The sequence below is a fragment of the Crocuta crocuta genome, unplaced genomic scaffold (assembly GCF_008692635.1).
Source record: "Crocuta crocuta isolate KB4526 unplaced genomic scaffold, BGI_CrCroc_1.0 scaffold48, whole genome shotgun sequence".
NCBI classification, from domain to species: Eukaryota; Metazoa; Chordata; class Mammalia; order Carnivora; family Hyaenidae; genus Crocuta; species Crocuta crocuta.
In genome coordinates this window covers 962506-982643 of record NW_027533089.1, presented here as the reverse complement: position 1 = coordinate 982643, position 20138 = coordinate 962506, and the positions used below count along the sequence as shown (strand labels likewise).

The 20138-nt window shown below is 33.6% G+C and overlaps 1 protein-coding gene and 1 pseudogene across 1 annotated transcript in view; both read right to left on the bottom strand.

The window, feature by feature from the left end:
* The window catches only part of COL11A1 (collagen type XI alpha 1 chain), a 210683-nt gene that overhangs the window by 25311 nt on the left and 165234 nt on the right, over positions 1-20138 (bottom strand). The window contains exons 50-57 of the mRNA XM_077746071.1: positions 15316-15369; positions 14063-14170; positions 13487-13540; positions 12811-12864; positions 11732-11785; positions 5675-5728; positions 5437-5544; positions 4856-4909 (exon numbers count right to left, since the gene is read on the bottom strand). Of these exons, the coding sequence (XP_077602197.1) occupies positions 4856-4909; positions 5437-5544; positions 5675-5728; positions 11732-11785; positions 12811-12864; positions 13487-13540; positions 14063-14170; positions 15316-15369 (540 nt within the window). The remainder of the gene's footprint in view (positions 1-4855; positions 4910-5436; positions 5545-5674; positions 5729-11731; positions 11786-12810; positions 12865-13486; positions 13541-14062; positions 14171-15315; positions 15370-20138) is intronic.
* Positions 5027-5189, bottom strand: LOC144216761 (U2 spliceosomal RNA; annotated as a pseudogene).

Sequence of the window (20138 nt, the reverse complement as noted above, 5' to 3'; positions counted from 1 at the left end):
AAAAAAAAAAAGAAGAAGGAGAAGAAGAGGAGGAGTAGAAAGGAGGAGGAGGAGGAGTACTGGAATTCTAATTACTCAGGCTTAATGAGAAATATGCTAGACATTATTTGTGTTTATAATGCATTTTTTAAAATCTTTTCTTTCCTTTTTTTTTTTAATTTTAGAGGGAGAGCATGAGCATGGAAGAGGGCCAAAAGGAGAGTGAGAGAGAGAGAGAGAGAGAGAGAGAGAGAATACCTAGCAGGTTCCATGCTCAGTGCAGAACTTGACATGGGGCTTGATATCATGACCCCAGGATCATGACCAGAACTGAAATCAAGAGTCAGATGCCCAACTGACTGAGCCACCTAGGTACCACTAATGCATTTTAAATCATTTCTATAAATGTATATGAAGGAGTTAGAGGAAATGAGTATATTCCTCTAAGCTAATAATTTCATACAAGCTTGCAAACTAATTTATCTGAGAACGAATTTACCAAGCAAAATCAGTTTCTTAACATTTTCATCAGTTCAAATAGAAATTGGTAAAGTTATGTTATTGATAGCAGTTATAAATAACCCTCCAAACTTGGGACATATCAAAAATATTAATTCTGCATATAAAAAGGTTATTCCAAGTACATATTTTCTATTTCCTATTTAGGATATTGTAAACTGAAAAACCTTAGGGAAATACATAATTCATAAGTAATAAAGTGAAAAGGAAAACAGGGATGATACATTCTTAAGTGTCTAGAATACACAATCAAACATTTTCCCCTGCAGTATTATATGCTGTACAGGATATTTGCTTTGATATGCATCTCAAAACTCTAGTGCATTGATCTTTAAAGAAACTGCAGATCTTGCACTTTATTTAGAATGTAATATTGTGAAAGAATGTTTAATTTGGTGAAAAGCAAATGCTTTGCTGTTTAAACCTGCTTAATCATTATGGAATACTATACATCTCAACCCTGATTACAGATATTTTAAATTTAGCATTAAATAAATCCCTGCAATTCAGTAAGCCATCTACAATTTTTTTCAGGCATTTATAGTTGAAAAAGAATGCTATCAGATATTTTATATTTATCAGTATGTGAAAAGAAGGAATGTATGATTATACTGTGGTAATTTTTCATCTTTTTTAGCTATTTTGGAACAAATAGGTTCATCTAATAAAAGAACATGAAATAAAGTGAAAGTTTAAAGTTACTAAATCCCGTTAATTTTGACTATGCAAGCATAGAAGACAACATAGCCATAATTTCTGTTCTCTTTAAAACACTTATTCTATTTAGTTTTTGTTGACTATTTACTCAAAAAATCACTGATTCAACTTACAAAAAAACCCTCAAATAAAATTCTTATATAATCTCATCATTGTCCTTAGCTTTCTGTTAGCTCACATGTATCCTCTCAGTTCCATATGGTGATTCTAATTATGTATGTACATAAAATTCATGCATATATAAAAGTTTAACTTTTACCCTGAGAAATATCTGACTTTGAAAGTAAAAAATACTGTCCCATGTCTAAACTCTAGTATAGCTAATTACACAGTGCAAACACCAAACATTGGTATCATTTTAAAACTTTTAAAAGATGTTTCATTCCCACCCCAAAGAATTTCCACTCCAAAGATTAATATAAAATTGTATATAAAACGCCTATAAAATATCTTTGCAAGTAACAGAAGGTACATAAGTAAATGCATAAATACTCTGATAGAGCAAAAAGCCAGAGAAAACAAAACAGCACCCACACTGCTATATGCTCCCTTAGAGTGCAACTATCTAACTGGGTAGCTGCCTATCTGGAATGATGAAAGCAGACAGAGCAAGTTGTACTTACTGAATAGAACAGCTAAGTAGTATTTAAAAATTGGGGAAAGGGGACTGACATGGCTTTGTCTGATGAGTGTACCCTACCGCAGGACGTTTTAGGCAGCTTCTAGAAGAGCAAAAGAAACCCAAAGGGTAGCTGCAGAAATGTAATCATAAACAGGCTTCTGAAGCCTATGTAGACTTGGATGTGGGTGTGAATGTATTTATAATTTTAATGAGGAAAAACACATTATGGAGAAAATATTCCAATGAATTTCACATGGATTAATTTCAGAGACTAATGCAAATTTGCATGGGTTTTAAAATGTCTCTTGTTTTTACTTCCCACATTTTTAAGCCTCCAAGCCACACTTAAACTCCTCTTGTCCTTCTTTAATAATCTTACCATATTTCCTATGAGGGAAAGGTCTACAGAGGAGATGGCATTTAACAGTCCTACTCTGAATATATTTAGCAGCGTTTTCTGCTTGATTCTATTATAGCACTTACCACTTTATACTCTAACTGCTGTAAGTTGGCATAATTTATTGTCTTTTTCATTTGCTTTAACAGTCAATGTCTTTCAAACAAGTTTATTGATGGTATATATGCATGAATGAGGTAAAATTTAGTGTTTTAAAGTAATCTCTATCCCCATTGTGTGGCTTGAGCTCACAACCCCAAGATTAACAGCTGCATGCTCTAGTGACGGAGCCAATCAGATGCCAAATATTTAAGTCACTTTTCACTAAGAATATGAAATTGTTTCTTTTTCAAAACACTATTTCATTCCACTAATACTTCTTCATTTGATGCTCCTAATGCCAATTATGCTCTAAGTGTTTTACATATAACTCATTTTCAACATAAGAATGCCATGAGTAAAAAAGATATTAATATCCCTATTTAATTCAATTAAACTTCATAACATCCCATGAGATAGATGCTATTGATATTCTAATTTTGTGATGAGGAACCTAACACTTAAAAAATAAATAACTTTTCTGGGTTGCCTGGGTGGCTCAGTAGGTTAGGCTTCTGATTTCAGCTCACGTCATGATCTCACAGAACCTGCTTCCAGATTCTGTGTCTCCCTCTCTCTGCACTTCCCATGCTCACACTCTGTGTCTCTCTCTCTCTCAAAAATAAAAAAATCTTGAAAAATTTTTTGAAAAAAAGAAAAAAAACAAAACAAACTTTCCTAAATCAAGTCAGTAGTACTATTTGTGAAACCAGGGAGCTTGGCTTCAGAGTCAATGACCTTAACCAATAACCATGATAAAAAACTGCCTACTAAAATAAGTTTTTCGTAGCTCAGTTGAATAGCTCATTAAATTGCTATAAAATGCATCTTGAAGATGGTTTCTCTGCCCTCCTCACTTCACAAGGACTGACTAACATTTTCATTAAAATTAGATGTTATTGTCAAAGTGGTTGATGCTACGGGAAAGCTACATACATTGTATTCACATTAAGTACTCTCTGGTAAACAAGTATCCCGAGAAAAGCATGGCACCCATACTGCCAAATTCTGATGCTTTTCATTTCACTCTGCTTAAAAGGGTTTGAGTTGCTCAGTCCCTTGCTCTGTAAACTCACATTTATCAGAGTCAGAAATATAAATTTTTACAAGTTGGAATCAGGTGGTATGTCTGATGGTTTTAATTTTAATATTATCTGGAGGAAATCTCCAGCATGATGTGTGTGGTTTTTTTTTTTTTGTTTTTTTTTTTAATTTCATCTAGAGAAAGGTCAGAATACTTATTGGAAAACCTGAAATAACAAGAAAAAAAATCTCTGGCAAATTTTAAGGTGACATTAAGGAGAATTTTTTTATAGGCACTGATTCTGCAGTTAGAAATGTACCATAGGTAAGGAGAGTTCTCTAAATTAGTGGTATAGATGTGGAGCCCACCTAGCTTCAGCCAGGCTGCTGTTCTTATAGTGAGGGGGTCACGTGCATATGTGATTAATCTCTAGCTTGAGGTCACTCAAAATTGGAAAATGTTTATCCCCTTACTAAAATAAATGATCTTTAACTTTTCAGTGAAAGCTAAAAAAAAAAATAGCCTCTGTAATACTCAGGAAATATTTCGTATATATTGTGGCATTTTTACTAAAGGGAATGAATGGCCCAAGTTCCTCCTCATAATTAAGATTATGAAACTCAATTTTGACAGCTCTCTGAGTACTATCAGGTAATTAATATACTCATGATAAGAGGTATTTCTGTAAAATTTAAATTGGCATAAGGAGGCATTTGACTATTTAAACAAACCAACATGCATCACACTTGCATAATGCTGTATGTGTTATTTGATATTTGATTAATCCCTTCACACATAATTTTTTGGACAATGAATTTCAAACACCTCTACCATAAAATAGAATCTGTCACCCAGAAAACAATGATTTTAAGGCGACACTTGGATTCTCACTTCTGTCCAAATTTTGTAGGGAAGATAGCCTTGGCTCCTATAATAAACTCCCATGTATGAAAAGTACACCGGTCAACTAAATGCTCTGTTGGATTTATCCAGCATGTTTGCACACAGGGATGGTGACAGTAACTCAGCTTCAGTTGTAATAATTATACCTTTCTTCACTAATGGAGGTTAATGTTTTATCTTTCAGCCTGTATGACTCACTAAGAGAACAATTTATTTGGTGAAGGAATCACTATGTGCCTTTGCCAATGTCATTCTTTTAAATGAAGTGCCAGGAAACTAAGTGTAATTGCATGCATTTGGGGGAACTGTCCACATTTGGAAGAAAACTGGCTGGGCCATTAGTGGCATTTTATTCAGAGTGGAAATACTTTTTTTTCTCCAAAGGACAAAAAGGAAAGATCTGATCTAGGGGCATATTTTCCAAATAACCTAGCCCTTAGGATTACTTTCCTCTTTTTAGGTCTAAGTAATACACTCTTGAATATTATACAAAATATAAACTAATTTATTAGACAAAATTTTGGAAATTCTAACTTGTAAACAATTTTGCTTCTGGAGCTTTCCCTTTCTGAATAACAGAAAAGACCTTACTCACCATAGGACCGGGAGGCCCATCTTGACCTGCAGCTCCTGGGAGACCTTGCTCTCCCTACGGAAAGTAAACAAAAGGGATTTTTTGATTAACAAAAGCGCACATATTTCCTTATTTCAATTTTGGAAACACAAAAAGAAAGCAAACATCACCTATGAATTCCATCACATGGAGAACATCTACAAATGTTATAAGCAATTTTGAGTGTTTTTACTTTGTGTGTGTATATCTAGATGGATACACATATAAAAACTTCACATCATTGAGTTCTTAGGGTTTGGATTTCTGATAAGAACAGATACTACACTTGATCTTAGCCAAAAGGCCGAGAAGCGATCTTAGGGTTTGGATTTCTATTCTTCCTTTCTATGTTGGAATTCACCATGAACTTATTAAATAAATGGTATCTTTAATATTTTAAGAATATCTGACTTGAATGGTTACATAACGTTTACTGAATCCCTATGAGACATCCACATGATAACTTATGAAATAATGCTGTTGTAAACATTTTCATTCATATTTTTTTTGGGGGGAAACGAAACATTATTTTCAAAATGGCGTCTTTTCACACAGATGCTCACCACAGGGCCAGGGATGCCCCGAAGGCCCTCTGGGCCAGGCTTTCCAGCAGGTCCCTGAGGACCAACTGGACCAGTTTTTCCAGGCGGACCTTCGGCACCTGCTTCTCCCTGTTAGAAAATAAAATGAGTGAACACATTAACAGTGAGAAAAGATATCCTTTATGCTATTAACAGCACTGAAGTGGATGTTCTTTAAAGTATGCATAAGCCTTTCAAACATAATAATTCTATATTTTACCTTAGCACCTTTTTCTCCTTGTCTTCCCTCTGCACCTGCTGCTCCGGGAGGGCCCTGTAAACATAAAATGGCACTTAAGATACATATTGCATATAAAAGTAATGTAACAGGACTTTTTCACAAATACTCCAGTTTCTTTTGTAACAGATTCTAATGAATATAGCTATTCTGTGTATAGCTATTTAGTTTAAAACACAATGAGAAAAATCAAAACCTTTTTATATAAAAACTTTCAGTTAGAATATTAAAAGTAAATGAAACACATATTGACAGATAATCCCATATCAGTGTAAGGAAACAATAAAGATAAATTGTTAAGAAATGCTGATGACTTAGTTACCCTTAGTTTGTTAAATACTCAGGTATCATTTATTATGCTGTATATTTAGGAATTAACTGCATTATCAGATTTCACTTTCATCCTTAAAGGTATTTTAAGATTTTGGGGGGGCTCCTTTCTTAACCATAGAATATCCATATGTTATGTATGCATTCTTATAGGATCATGTGCAAATGAGAGCATCACAACGTTTAAAATCTCGACTGTCAGCAGAAATTTTATTTGCATTTTCTGGAACTATGCAATTCACATAAATAAGCGGCATAAAAATAGTTATCACTTTTTTAAACCTAATATCAGAGAAAGAGCAGAAGAAAAAACTNTTAAAGGTATTTTAAGATTTTGGGGGGGCTCCTTTCTTAACCATAGAATATCCATATGTTATGTATGCATTCTTATAGGATCATGTGCAAATGAGAGCATCACAACGTTTAAAATCTCGACTGTCAGCAGAAATTTTATTTTCATTTTCTGGAACTATGCAATTCACATAAATAAGCGGCATAAAAATAGTTATCACTTTTTTAAACCTAATATCAGAGAAAGAGCAGAAAAAAAAACACACTCCATATGTCATCCAAAAGTTTATGATATTCAGGTGTTTGCCTGACTTTTCTATTGCTATGGAGAGATGCTAATTATTAATCTGTTTAAAGCTATTCATAATACTGTTCCTTGATTATATACGTATCTTTGTAAGATATCTGTCTACCCAATTCTCTTTAGTTCTTTTTTCATTAGCTTTATGACTTTTAACAATTTATTAGCATTCCTGAACTTCAGTTCTTTCATCCATAAAATATTACCAATAAAAATTCTCTTGCTATAGAAGTGTTGTTAAATTTAAGAGATAACACATGTAAAAGTATTTTTCAAGCTTTCCTGGGTAGCTTAAGATATTAAGTACAGTATATGGATTCTGGTGCTTAAGAGCATAAAGCCTGGACTCAGATTGCCTGGCTTCAAATCCTGGCCCTGACACCAGTTAGCTTTGTAACCTTTAGAAAGTTATACACCATGTCAGTACCTCAGTTTACTTTTCTGCAAAATGTAGATAAGAATAGGAGCTATTTCCTAGAGCCACCATAACAACTTAATGAATTGATACATGTAAATGGCATATAACAGTGTTTGGGACATAGAAAATAGCAAACATTGGCTATTGTTACTATCATTGGCAACATTATTAGATATTATTATTATTATACATTAACATATTTTACCTATACTTTTCACCATGTTGGAAACCTAAGAGTCAATTCAAACAAAATAGTCTCTCAAAATACATTTGTTGACATCATGTCAACAAATTACTTTTTCCATGCATGCTGTTTATAATACCTGAAAAATATAAATTCATGTTTGCAACTACTTATTTTAATTGGACATTTTTGCGTTAGTTAAAAAATAATACATAATATGATCCTGTAGTATATAATTAGATTTTGAAACCTGATATTCATATTTTCTTCTTACATTTAGTAGTCATTTGTGAAATATAAAATATGACATTTCTAAACCTTGTAACAAAATGATGAGAAAAGAATCACTAATCATTTATATTATGTGATATAACATTCAAAGAAAGTATGAAAGAAATCACCAATTTTTCAGGCTAAGATCTTATAATTCACATATCTAAATTTTGTTTCTATTAATTATATTGGATCCACTTATGCCATTTTTTTAGTAACCTTTCAAATTAACAGAAGCAGGGCACTTGGTTTGATAGCCCAATAAGAACACAATAAGAATGCTTTTGGCCCACAGAACTACCCCCAATATACATCTGCAATAATTCATTCTAAGACATAGAAAATTTACAATTTTATTATAAAACATTATTTCATTTCCACTTATTAACTGAATTTTTATTATTACTTAACAACATTAAGATTCAATCTAATGTTGAAATTTTCTGCTCAAGTTCAAATATAAGTACAGAAGTTTTAAAAAAGCAACTCATGATCTCTAAGAAACTGCATTTCCTTTTTCCCCAGACTCTCTCCCTTGTATTCCATCTGTTTACTTCAATTTTGCAATGAATTGTATTCAGAGTCATCACCTGAGATTGACATTGGAGGTTGGGGAGAGTAGTGGAGATGGTGTTAATTGGTGAAAATAAGGTGCTGCAGGAAAATGACTTCTCTCTTTCAGGTGCCATATTAATATGCTAAGGGTGAACACAAGCTAGTCTTTCATAGGTCTTTTAAATTCACATTTAAAAAGAGTTTCAGGCACTTCATCAAACTCAGAGCATTCTGTGAACTCATTTACCTCTGAGAGAATCAATAAATATAGCATTACTTTCTCAATATCATCACTGTAACTCTATAGGTTATTAGGAGCTCATTATGCCTCAACCAAAAGGTAGGAAATGCATAAATTCTGAAGCAGTATCTTGAGGCAGCAGCATTATGGTAACATTAATATATGCTTAATACTTAACTGCTTCTTTTAATTTCATGCTATTTATGCAAGAAGATTTCTATATAGAAGCATAACCTTCAAATAATTTAATGTAAAAATGTCACAAATTATTTTGGTGTTATGTTTAAGATATTAACATATGTAAACCTAAACAACCATAATGACTGTGATTTTGGAAATAGAAATTATGAGATTCAACTGAACAATGTGCTTTTCCTCATGCTATGAAGGTTTTCCCTTAAACTAGTGACTTACTTAAAGGCGTGGAGTCTTCTCAAAGGACTACATTGACACACATAAACATTACAGAATAGAAGATTTATAAATATCTAGCTTTAGAGAAAAGCAAGCCATCAGCTGTCTAAAAATGTAACAGAAATATTGCTTTTACTGCAAGGGAGAAAAGACAACCTGAGTTTGAAGAGCCTAGAGAATTTAAACACAAGTAAACTACAACACAGCCACAAAATTGTGATTCAAATAGAGTTCCTCCATCCCAAAAGGATTTCTTCCTTCTCTGAATGAATCCCTGATATTTGTCATGGTGGAAAATCATATTAAATGAATTTTCTCTGTTCTTTATCTCATTTTTCCCATTTTCATTTATTGCTTATATTTTTTCCAGATGGCACAAGTTTTTAAAGAAAAACTGGGGTGAAAACAGATAAACACACTTTTTCTAGAGGAACAGGAAGTTTCCTTTGAAAACATTTAATAATGCCTATGGACAAATTCTTGTCTTATTTATTTCTCATATATCTGCATACACAGATGGGCGAGGACTTAATCTAGTGAACTACTGGCTGTACTTTCATGAGTGTTGTGATTGGAAAATGCCTCCTAAAACATAATACAATAAAACAGGCCCCAGATAATTCTCTACTGGTAGCCATGGTTACACGGGATTTTCTTCACCACGAGAAATACACTTTACATAAAATACACAACATAATCTCCACTATTCATATTTTACAATATTATTCTATAATTTATCTCTTCTTCCATTCATGTAAAAAATATTTAAATTTACTTGTGTGCCAGAAAGTGCATGAAGACAACAAAAAAATAAAACAAAACACCAAAAAAACAAAAACAAAACCCATGAAATCCTAAGGAGTTCATGAAGTTTCATTATGAAGATAGATATCAAAATTAACAAAGATAGTACATTACAAAATGTGCCAAGATAAAGTAAGTGTATAAAATAGGCACAATGTTCTAGTTTGACAATAGGGAAGGCTTTCCTAAGAATCTAACCTCTGATCTGAATCTTAGTGTGGGTTAAGTGTGGAAAGGATGTTTCCTCCTAACATTTTATCTTTTGGCCATTCACATTTATGCATAAAGTCATAGGGATGGAAAGAATATATAATGAGAATATATGCACTTGATATAACAACATATATGTATACAATAAGAATATATATATTATATGGTGTGTATATATAGGTTAAAGTTTTCTCTGTATTTGTATTAATTCTGGAATCTTTAAAATTCCATTTAGTGGTACATTTTGAGCATTTTCCAGTTATGATGTTTAAAGTGTTTTAGTGACCTCTAGGATTTTTTTTCCATAGAAGAGCGTAGAACTAGCTCTTGGTTTCAAACAGCTATAATGATAACTTGAGTATTAAAATCCCATGTTTTATCAACACAAACGGTACAATATTCTAGTGCCTTCAGGAAATGTACATTTATTCTCCAGTATTACAAATACATGACAGAATGCACATGTACTACAAATGACAACTTAATTTTCCTACTCGTTCAATAACTGTTAGAATGTTGTTTCTCAGTATCACTGCCACTCGTAACATTCTGATCAATATTCTATTACGAAGGTTTAGTATCATTTACTCATCCATCTAGAAAGGTTTAATGGCATTCAGACTGCAGGCAAAAACAGGCAAGAGATCTCAAAAATCATGTTACACTTTGTAATTACTTTCTAAGAATAACAGCCCAATGGTTACTCTGTGATACATTTTTTTCCTACCAAGACCATGCTTCAGGGCTGTCAACAAACAAAACAAAAATAATAAGAATATTATTTAGAATATTGTTAGAATATAAGAACAGGTCAGGTGGAAGGTAAAAAAAGCCCTCGGTCAATGAAGAGACAGGTATATTCAGGAAGATGTTTACAATAAACTAAATTCATTTCTGGCAAAGGAAAATGTTTGTTTGTAAGTATTGACTCAAATTTATATTGCTGAGGGACAAAATTAAAATCTGTTCCTACTCTACGTCTATGAGAATGCATAGTGTAAAATCCCACTGAAGCAAAACTACCAGCAGAAAACCACAGTAGTTCCAATGGCTCTGTGCCACTGGATTACCGAAAGGGGAATGAACCTAAGAAATGTATTTTGATGTTTACCACATATTTTGTTTGCAAGGTCAGAAAACAGACTACAAGAGGTACAGGAGAATACTGCATACTGATGTAAGCGCCATAAGAGTCAGGTCAACAGAAATGGTTTTATTATGAAAACAGTACGCTAGTAAGAAAAAGACAGTTAAAGTAAATCTTCTAGGATCCACTGGAGCCAATATTTTGAACAACATCCAATTTATATTTTACTATCCAGTTTTGTTAAAATCCTGCCATGTTTCCAAATCAGAGAAGTTTGATGGTGTCAAGCCAGCTAACATTACATGGTGATTCCTGTGCCCTTTTTATTGATACTCGCATTCACATTTCTGCAATGTTTTGAGCTAGCCCTGGACTTTGGTGTCTCGTCTCCCTGCAGTTGAAGTTCAGGGTTCCATTAGTCTTTTTTATTACAGACTATACTTGTACAGAGGAGAGACCTAAGCACAGAAGAGTGGGAAGCTACTATTTATTGTGACTGATTAAATCTGTCAGTTAAAGTGTGTTCTATTTTAATAAATATGTTGACAAATTTAAGAAATTACCCTATTCTATAAGACTTATGTTTTTCAGCATCATTATAATATGCTGTCTACAGCCTAGGAATATTACGTGTTTATACAAATAGTAGATAATGAGTGGATGTTTCTAATAAAGAATTTTACTTTTTATTAAAAAAATGTTTATTTATTTGTTGAAAGAGAGAGTGCATGCATGTGCATATGTGAGTGAGCGGTCAAGGGGCAGAAAGAGAGAGAAAGAGAGAAAAAGTGGCAAGCAGCCTCTGTGCTGTCAGACACAGGGCTCAATCTCATGAAATGTGAGATCATGACCTGACCTGAAATCAAGACTCGGATACTTAACCAACTGAGCCACCCAGGTGCCCATCAAATAAAGAATTTTAAAAACTTACTCTTTTTCCAGGAGGACCTGGTGGGCCAGCCTCACCAGATGGACCAGGTGGACCCTATAAAATGTGAAAAATACCTTTTAAGCAATTGGGCATTGTTTCATGGTCCACAGCACTTTTTCTAAATCTGGACTGAAGCCAAACTTTTTTCTTCCTCTCTCCACATCTATCTTTCCTGGATAATCTCAGCCATATTTCAGATACCTAAACCTCCTCTAGATATCGACAATTAGAGCTAGTAAATTCAGATGGAAAACTTTTTCATAGCTGGAAGAAAGTGACTCAAATTCCTTCTTCTTAAAACTGTGCTCTTTTTAAAAAGTGCTAACTTATATCTGACAAGCATCCAGTAGCCATACTAATTCGTTGAATCACATGACTAATAACTCATATAACATACATTTGCAAAACCATAAAACTGTTACTTCTTAATTTCTTCTTGTACAAAACCAGCATTTTTATGCCAAGGAACACTCAGCATGTTGGGCTATGATCCGCAAGTCTTATCTACACAGAACAAGCCTACAAGCATCCAGTGGGGATCGCTCTGGAGACAAAGTTATGTTAGGGGTGTGATTTGTCTTTACTCCTGCTTAAGTTAGTGCCTCCCTTTACCTCCTCCCTAAATAACCATATGTGGCCAAAGCCCCTGTTGAGTCATTCTCAAATTAAACAAAATAATAGTAATAGTCCAATAAAATGCTGAGTTCACTTAGGTTTAGTAATTGAAGTGCAATCATGCTAATGATCGGCTGATAATATAGCTGTCTTCATTTCAGCCTTATTTGTGTTTTTAAAACAACTTTTTATCTAAAACAAATGGATAGATAATGAATTTGACATAGTACGACAAAATCATTAGTATGGTATTACTACATATTTTATTATGAAGGCGGCTTATATATCTTGTCACATCAAGTAAGAAACTCCATGTAAGTTTGACTTCAAACAGAAAATCAAATATAACTGAGACTTTTTCAGAAAAATGTGTACCCACATGGCTATGCTTTTAAAGTCTGATTCTTTCTTTAAAACGTCATGAGTCTATGTAAATATTAAAAAAAAACTGTGTGCCTAATTACCGGTTGACCAGGATCTCCATCTTCACCCTTGTCACCACCAACGCCATCTTGACCCTATAATGGGCAATAGAAAGTGAACACAGATATTTCTACGAATTTGCGCTTATTATAAAAAAAGGGTATTGTATCCTGAGTCCCTGAGATAAATTATTACTAAATGGACAAATAGAAGTATTAACTAAATTCTTTCAGCTGTATTTTAAGGATTGTGGTATCTCTCACTCTTCTGACAAAGAGTTGTGAAACTGCTACCATATCAAGTTTAAAATACAGTGTGTTGCTAATACAAGAAAAGGAAGAGGATGTAAGTAGTGTACAAGGCCAGTGGACCCTTGCGCCATGAACAAACATGGCAGTCTGAGATAGTATCTGCCTCAGAGGAGAGGCTGGAATAAAAGCAAAGATGCTGCAACTTTGAGATAAGAGTAATGCTACTACTTAGATAATCAGTTTGTATAACGCAGCAAAGTCTGGAAAACGAACCCAAATGAAGAAAATAATCATGCAACAGAGGTCTAATCATCTTCAACTATGTGGATTTTATTGTTGCAGTGTACATTTTCTTTTCCTTTCTATTACTGAGGGTCCGATGAAGTAATCAAAAATTTAATTATTAACAGCCGAGACACTGGTAACCCCCCATCAACATAATTCCTTTATTTTCCATGATACTTACTGCAGGGCCAGGTTCTCCTGGAGGGCCAGGATCTCCGGGAAAACCAACAGGACCCTAGAAGGATGTTTTTAAAAGAAAGAAGATAAATAAAAATATTTTTCATAAAGTCACAATATTCTGATGTTGAACAGCTAAGTCATGGTAAAACCATATGAGATTTCCCTTCTTCCACTAGAAATTTTTTTTAAAAAATGAAATTAATTGAGGGGCACCTGGATGGCTCAGTTGGTTAAGCACCCAACTTTGGCTCAGGTCATGATCTCACTGTTCCTGAGTTCGAGCCCCACGTACGGCTCTGTGCTGACAGCTCAGAGCCTGGAGCCTGTTTCAGATTCTGTGTATGTCTCCCTCTTGTTCTCTGCCCTTCCTCCCCCTGCTCTGTCTCTCTCTCTCTCAAAACTAATCAAATAAACATTTTAAAATTAAACTAATCGAGAATGCTTATGGATATGTGACATGAGGAAAAGTCACTTCACCAGCTATGGATCAGAGTTTCATGATTTCTAATCTTTCTATGAAAAACTCCTAAGTGGCTTTGACACAGGCAGCATTTTAAAGGGCACCAAGCTCACTTACCGGGTTACCCTTAGGGCCATCATCACCTGGTGGTCCCTTAGCACCAGGAGGTCCAGCAGCACCGGGTGGACCAGCTTCTCCTTTCTCTCCTCTTTCTCCTTTGGGGCCCTACAGCAATGTAAGAAAAAGAATGATTATTTTATAAACTTTAAATCAGGATTCCTTAGCCTCAGCTCATTGGGTCAGACAATTCTGCTGTCGGGGGACTATCCTGTGTATTGCAAAATGTTAAACAGCATCCTTGGTCTCTACTCATTTGATGCGAGAATGTGACAGCAAGTGTGACATTCCTCCTAGGGTGAACCAAAAATGTCTCCAGACATTGCCAAATGTTTCCTAGGGATGAAATTCACTCCAGGTTTCAACCAATCTAAATGAGAATTAAAACAATCCTACTACAATTCATAAATGTGTATGTGATGTAACAGGGTTTGTTTCTTTTGTGGACAGTCCCCCTAAAAATGTATAAACAGCTTATAGTTTTAATGTTCTAACTTATGCAAACGTCATTTTCTTTCATTTCCACGTAAATCAAAATATGGGCTGGGTGTGCAAAATTATTAAACACAAAGGTTCTGTATTTGTGATTATTTGTAATGGGTTGGAATGGAAAAGTAAATAACTAAATTACAGCTAGGAGTTAAGTTACATGTTTAAAATACCCAAAAAGGGGGATACCTGGGTGGCTCAGTCAGTTAAGTGTTCCACTTTGGCTCAGGTCATGGTCTTTTGGTTTGTGGGTTCAAGACCCATATTGGGTTCTCAGAGAGCCTGCTTCAGAAATTCTGTCCCTTTCTCTCTCTGCCCCTCCGCATTCTCTTTCTCTTAAAAATAAATAAACATTGGGGCGCCTGGGTGGCTCAGTTGGTTAAGTGTCCGACTTCGGCTCAGGTCATGATCTTATGGTTCGTGGGTTCGAGCCCCGCGTCAGGCTCTGTGCTGACAGCTAGCTCAGAGCCTGGAGCCTGTCTTCAGAATCTGTATCTCCCTGTCTCTCTGACCCTTCCCTGATCATACTGTCTCTATTTCTCTCTCCAAAAAAAAAAAAAACCAAACCCCAAAAATAAACATTTACGAAAAGAAAAGAAAGAAGAGAAAGGAAAAGAAAAGAAAAGAAAAGAAAGAAAAGAAAAGAAAAGAAAAGAAAAGAAAAGAAAAGAAAAGAAAAGAAAAGAAAAGAAAAGAAAAGAAAATACTCTAAAAGGAATTCCCAAACTGTTACCACACCAGGTTGACAATACACCAGCACTTACGCCTGTGCCTGCTTCCCCAGGGGGCCCTGGGTTCCCTGCTTCTCCAGGCTCACCCTATAAAGAAAAGGGTAAATGAGCTTCAAAACATAGAAATGATACTTTTTACACTTCTAAAACTGCTTTCAATGATGGCCACAGCATTTTAGACTAGATCTTAATTCAGTATATTGTTTAAAAGGCAGAAGACCCTATTAAGAAGAAGGAATTTTTCTTATTACTGATCTCAGTATTTTTATTTCTCACCTGAGGAGACAGAAGTGGGTTTCTCAGAAGAAAGTTAACAGTCGGAGCATTAACCTAAGTTACCACCAAACCACACAAAACAGACATCTGCATGTTTCCTAACCAATTTTATCTTTGTGCTTTTGTGCTGCACCAATATTTATAATTTATTGATTAAATGATTTTCATTTTTTACTAATATATTAATTTGCTTTATCTTTACAATAGCAAAAAAGCAAATCATTTGGTAGTATACTGCTATTTCTATAAAATATATTTAATAGAGGTCTGAGAACATAGAGACATACTGTATTTATAAAATACATACAGACACTTAGATACTAATTAAGTCCGTTCTTCCTTAGGGTATAAGTATAAATTTGTTCAGTTTTATGATCTCCCTGTGTAAATATGGATGGCTAGAGGTGCCTGCGTGGCTCTGTCCATTGGGTGTCCGCCTCTTGATTTTGGCCCAGGTCATGATCTCACAGTCATGGGACAGAGTCGCATGTGCTGGCGACACAGAGCTTGCTTGGGATTATCTCCCTCTCTCTGCTCCTCCTCTGCTTGCACTCTTGTTCTCAAAATAAATAAATAAACATTTAAAAAATATGGATGGCTATTTCCTAGCTCTATTAGAAAACTAATAAATAAACCTCCTAGATTAGCATGTTTTAGTTATAAAGTCTGTTACTTATATTCTACACTTAGAAATGCATAATATTGTATTCAACTAAATCTTCCAACTGAAACAATGTTTCTACATTATTTCTACATGATGTTTCCACATTGTTTCTACAGTAATGCTGTATTTCTACACAAAATCAGTAGAACTAGATATTTTGAAGTAGAAATAGTTTTAAATTAAAAAAAAATGAGGTCTGAATTTCCTTTAATTTTCAACTCTGTTCTTTCCAGTAATACTGGTATAAACCCATTGTTCATAAATTTGGTTTGAAATGCATTGTATTAAATATAAACATAACTCTGGAGAAAGACTGTTCAGTGTACACAATTCCTTATTCTTTGAGAATATGCACATATTTTAATTTCTTGAATTATCTGCATAATGATGGAAGATATCAAGTATTTTCTAGGAATTTACTAATAGTAGTATTGTGTGTAAATTATTTTCTCCCTCAAGAGGAGTAGCAAATACTACCTATTATTTTAGATAAACCTTAAAAGTAAAATACTACACTTATATTATTTACAAAGCAGTGAATATAAGCAAAATATGCACAGTGTGACTAGAAAAATGCAGTTATTTCCCTCATAGTTCCAACTTTTGGGGCATCATAATGCATAACAAAATGTTTTGTACTCAGTCAATAGAGTAATTTTATTTTCCCCCCAGATTTACTGAGGTGTAAATAATAAATAAAAATTGTACATTTTGGTGTACAATTTGGTGTACAATAGTGTACAATTTGGTGTTCTGATTGTGAAATAATCTAACTCGGGTAGATGGAATGATATATAAGTAATACTTCTTTGACCCATTATTCGTATCTCTGAAATAAAACGTAAGCAGTTTGTCATTAAATCAACAATAAAATGTCCATATTAAATGCTTTATATTTTAAATATACACAATATATTGTATGATTTCAGTTATATGTGGAATTTAAAATAGCCAANCTTTAAAATACATAAGGTGAATGGGTTCTGGAGATCTAATACACAGCAATGTGAATATAATTAACAATACCATATTGTATGCTGGACACTTGTTAAGAGAATTAGACTTTAAGTGTTCTCATGCCACATTCAAAAAAGGTAATTATGTGAGGTAATGAGTACATTAATTAACTTGTGTGTGGGGATTATTTCACAATGTACACATATATCAAAGCACCAAATCATACCTATTAATATATACAATTCTCATGTGTTACTTATACCTCAGTAAAGCTGGGGCGGAAATACAGGTCATCTATTGTCTTTTTATGCATGGTGATATCACAAAAGTTGGAACTAAAGGGGAAATGACTACATTTTTTTTAAAAGTCACACTGCATATTTTGTAGTTCCCTTTTAATCCTTGTCTAGTGTAAAGGTAAAAAAAGTAGATTCTGTAAGGATTGTTTCCATTTTACTGAGGGAAATGATAGGTGGTAAAGAAATGGATTTAAAATAATGATCAAAATTTAAAGACAAGTTTTTACTACAAAGTCTGTTCACTTTGAGAATAATGCATTAATATTCACTTGCCCAAAATACATTTGAAAATAACCTTTGTGTATATTAGAGCCAGTATGTACCATATAAATAGCTATTACTTATGATGAAATTAATATGATCTAAAAATGTGCCATATTAAATCTTTTGAAAGGGGATGGGACAAAATTACAGATAACAAAATAAAATATTGCAACAAACCATATTATAGAGATTGAATCTGTATTTCGAGTATCAACAAACTACACCATATTCATTCTGAAGAATAATAATTGATATGTAATGGTGTACATTCTGTGAAGAATAATGCATATGAAGGAGGTTCTAGATTATAAATTTATTATTACTTATGCAACCATATAACCCTTTTCTAATACTTATTTAGGTTAAAATTCCCTTCAGAAGGAACAACAAATTGTAGTCTAAAGTCACAAAGTACACATTAAATATTAAGGTAATATCTTTGTTAGGTAATATTTGCTTGTTTTGAGGAAATCATTAAAGTGCAAAATCCATCTATACCAAATATATACCTTACATGGAAAACACATTAAACATATTTAAGCAAATTAGAGCATGAGTAAGGATATTAGTTTTTTTCTTTTCTCTCTTTTTTTATTGAATTAGTGACTGGGAATAAATTTTCCAAAATAGAAATGGGGAGGGGCACCTGGGTGGCTCAGTCGGTTGGGCGTCCGACTTCCGCTCAGGTCATGATCTCATGGCTCATGGGTTTGAGCCCCGCGTCGGGCTCTGTGCTGACAGCTAGCTCAGAGCCTGGAGCCTGCTTCAGATTCTGTATCTTCCTTTGTCTCTGACCCTCCCCTTCTCATGCTGTCTGTCTCTCAGAAATAAATAAAACATTAAATTTAAAAAAATAAAAAGGAACAAAGTAGAAATGGGGAAGCATTCAGCCAGAATCAAAGTTGATATCAGAAATCTGTAATCTATAGCAAATTATATTATCCTAGGAGAAAAATTAAAATTAAAGTTTTATATCTATCATACCACATAATAAAACAATTTTAATGGAAAAAATTAAAACTATTTTTTAGTGTAACAAATTTATATCTGGTACATTTTAATTGTAAGAGGTTAAATCACCATCTTGGTTCACTGCATCCTTCTTTTAAGACTTTAAGTTCTCCAGGTGTTACCAGATAGCCTTTAAACAGTTTGGCCAAACTCCGAACTTTTGTCATCCATGTTTATATTCAAAAGTAACACGAGATAAAATCATAGAAGTAACTGAAGTCCTTAAACCTATTCCTACTGTACCCACAAGTTTGAGGAAACCAGGAAGATAAGCTGAAAAGGCAATTACATTTAGAATTGATTAATTTAGAATTATTTCAGGATTTTCTATGTGGACAAAACTAAAACTAGAGAGCAATTGTCACAACTATCTAGTCAATGTTAGAGCCAAGGGAAGACACGGGAAAGGTGTGAGTCTGTCTTCAGAAGAAACCCATTGTCTCTGCTGCTATTCTTCCCATGACAACTGTACTCAATGAAAAATATTCTTCAAATTTTACCTCAACTCACAGCTTTTCAACACAAAACATTAAATTTTAAAATATAAAAAGTAAGAAAACTACACTGTTTATGCAGTAAGAATGAGATAATTTTAAATGCTTCTAATTTCATAATGAGGAAACTATTTGAACAGTTGATCATATAGGATTAATTATATCAAAATGGTAGAACATGAGTGTTCAGCAAATATAAACATCAAAATACCACATTCTGACCTTATTACATTTCTTTTTCTGAGGGGTAAATGTTTTAATTAACGTAAAGTAATGTAAGTCAAAAATCTTTAAGGCCAAACAACAGAATCATTTTTAGGATATGTATATACTTCTGATATCGTTTAATTAGTAACTAGAAAATTCAAGAAATACATTTTTCACTGTGTAATAGTTTATGGAATGAAATGCAATTTTCATCCTTCAAAACTGGCAAATAATTTATATTTTTAAATGAAGCAAATACCAATGTCAATTTTCTTAAAAATTCTATTAAGAAATGGGCATGGGTGCATAAATAAGAAGTCACAGAATCATTTGACATTTTCATAAAAAGAAAGAGAAGTTGTTTTAAGTAAAATCATTTTTAGGAGAGAATGAAGTTATTCTGAGCCCAGATGCTATGGCACATGCCAAGTATTTTGAAAAGTGCCAAAGACGGGTCATATTATTAGTAATGAAAATATAACTCCAAGCATGACAAAATGAATGATTTTGTGACAAAACTAAATCTTTTGTGATTTGAAGGATTCCTTTTTCCTGTTTAAGTCAGTCACATCAACCAATCTCTTCTTTTTCAAGAATGAGTGCTACTTAGAGACACTTAGTCTAGTCAGACACACAAGAAAGTAGATCCTGACTTAGTTTCTAATGACAAAACCTTGATGAAAT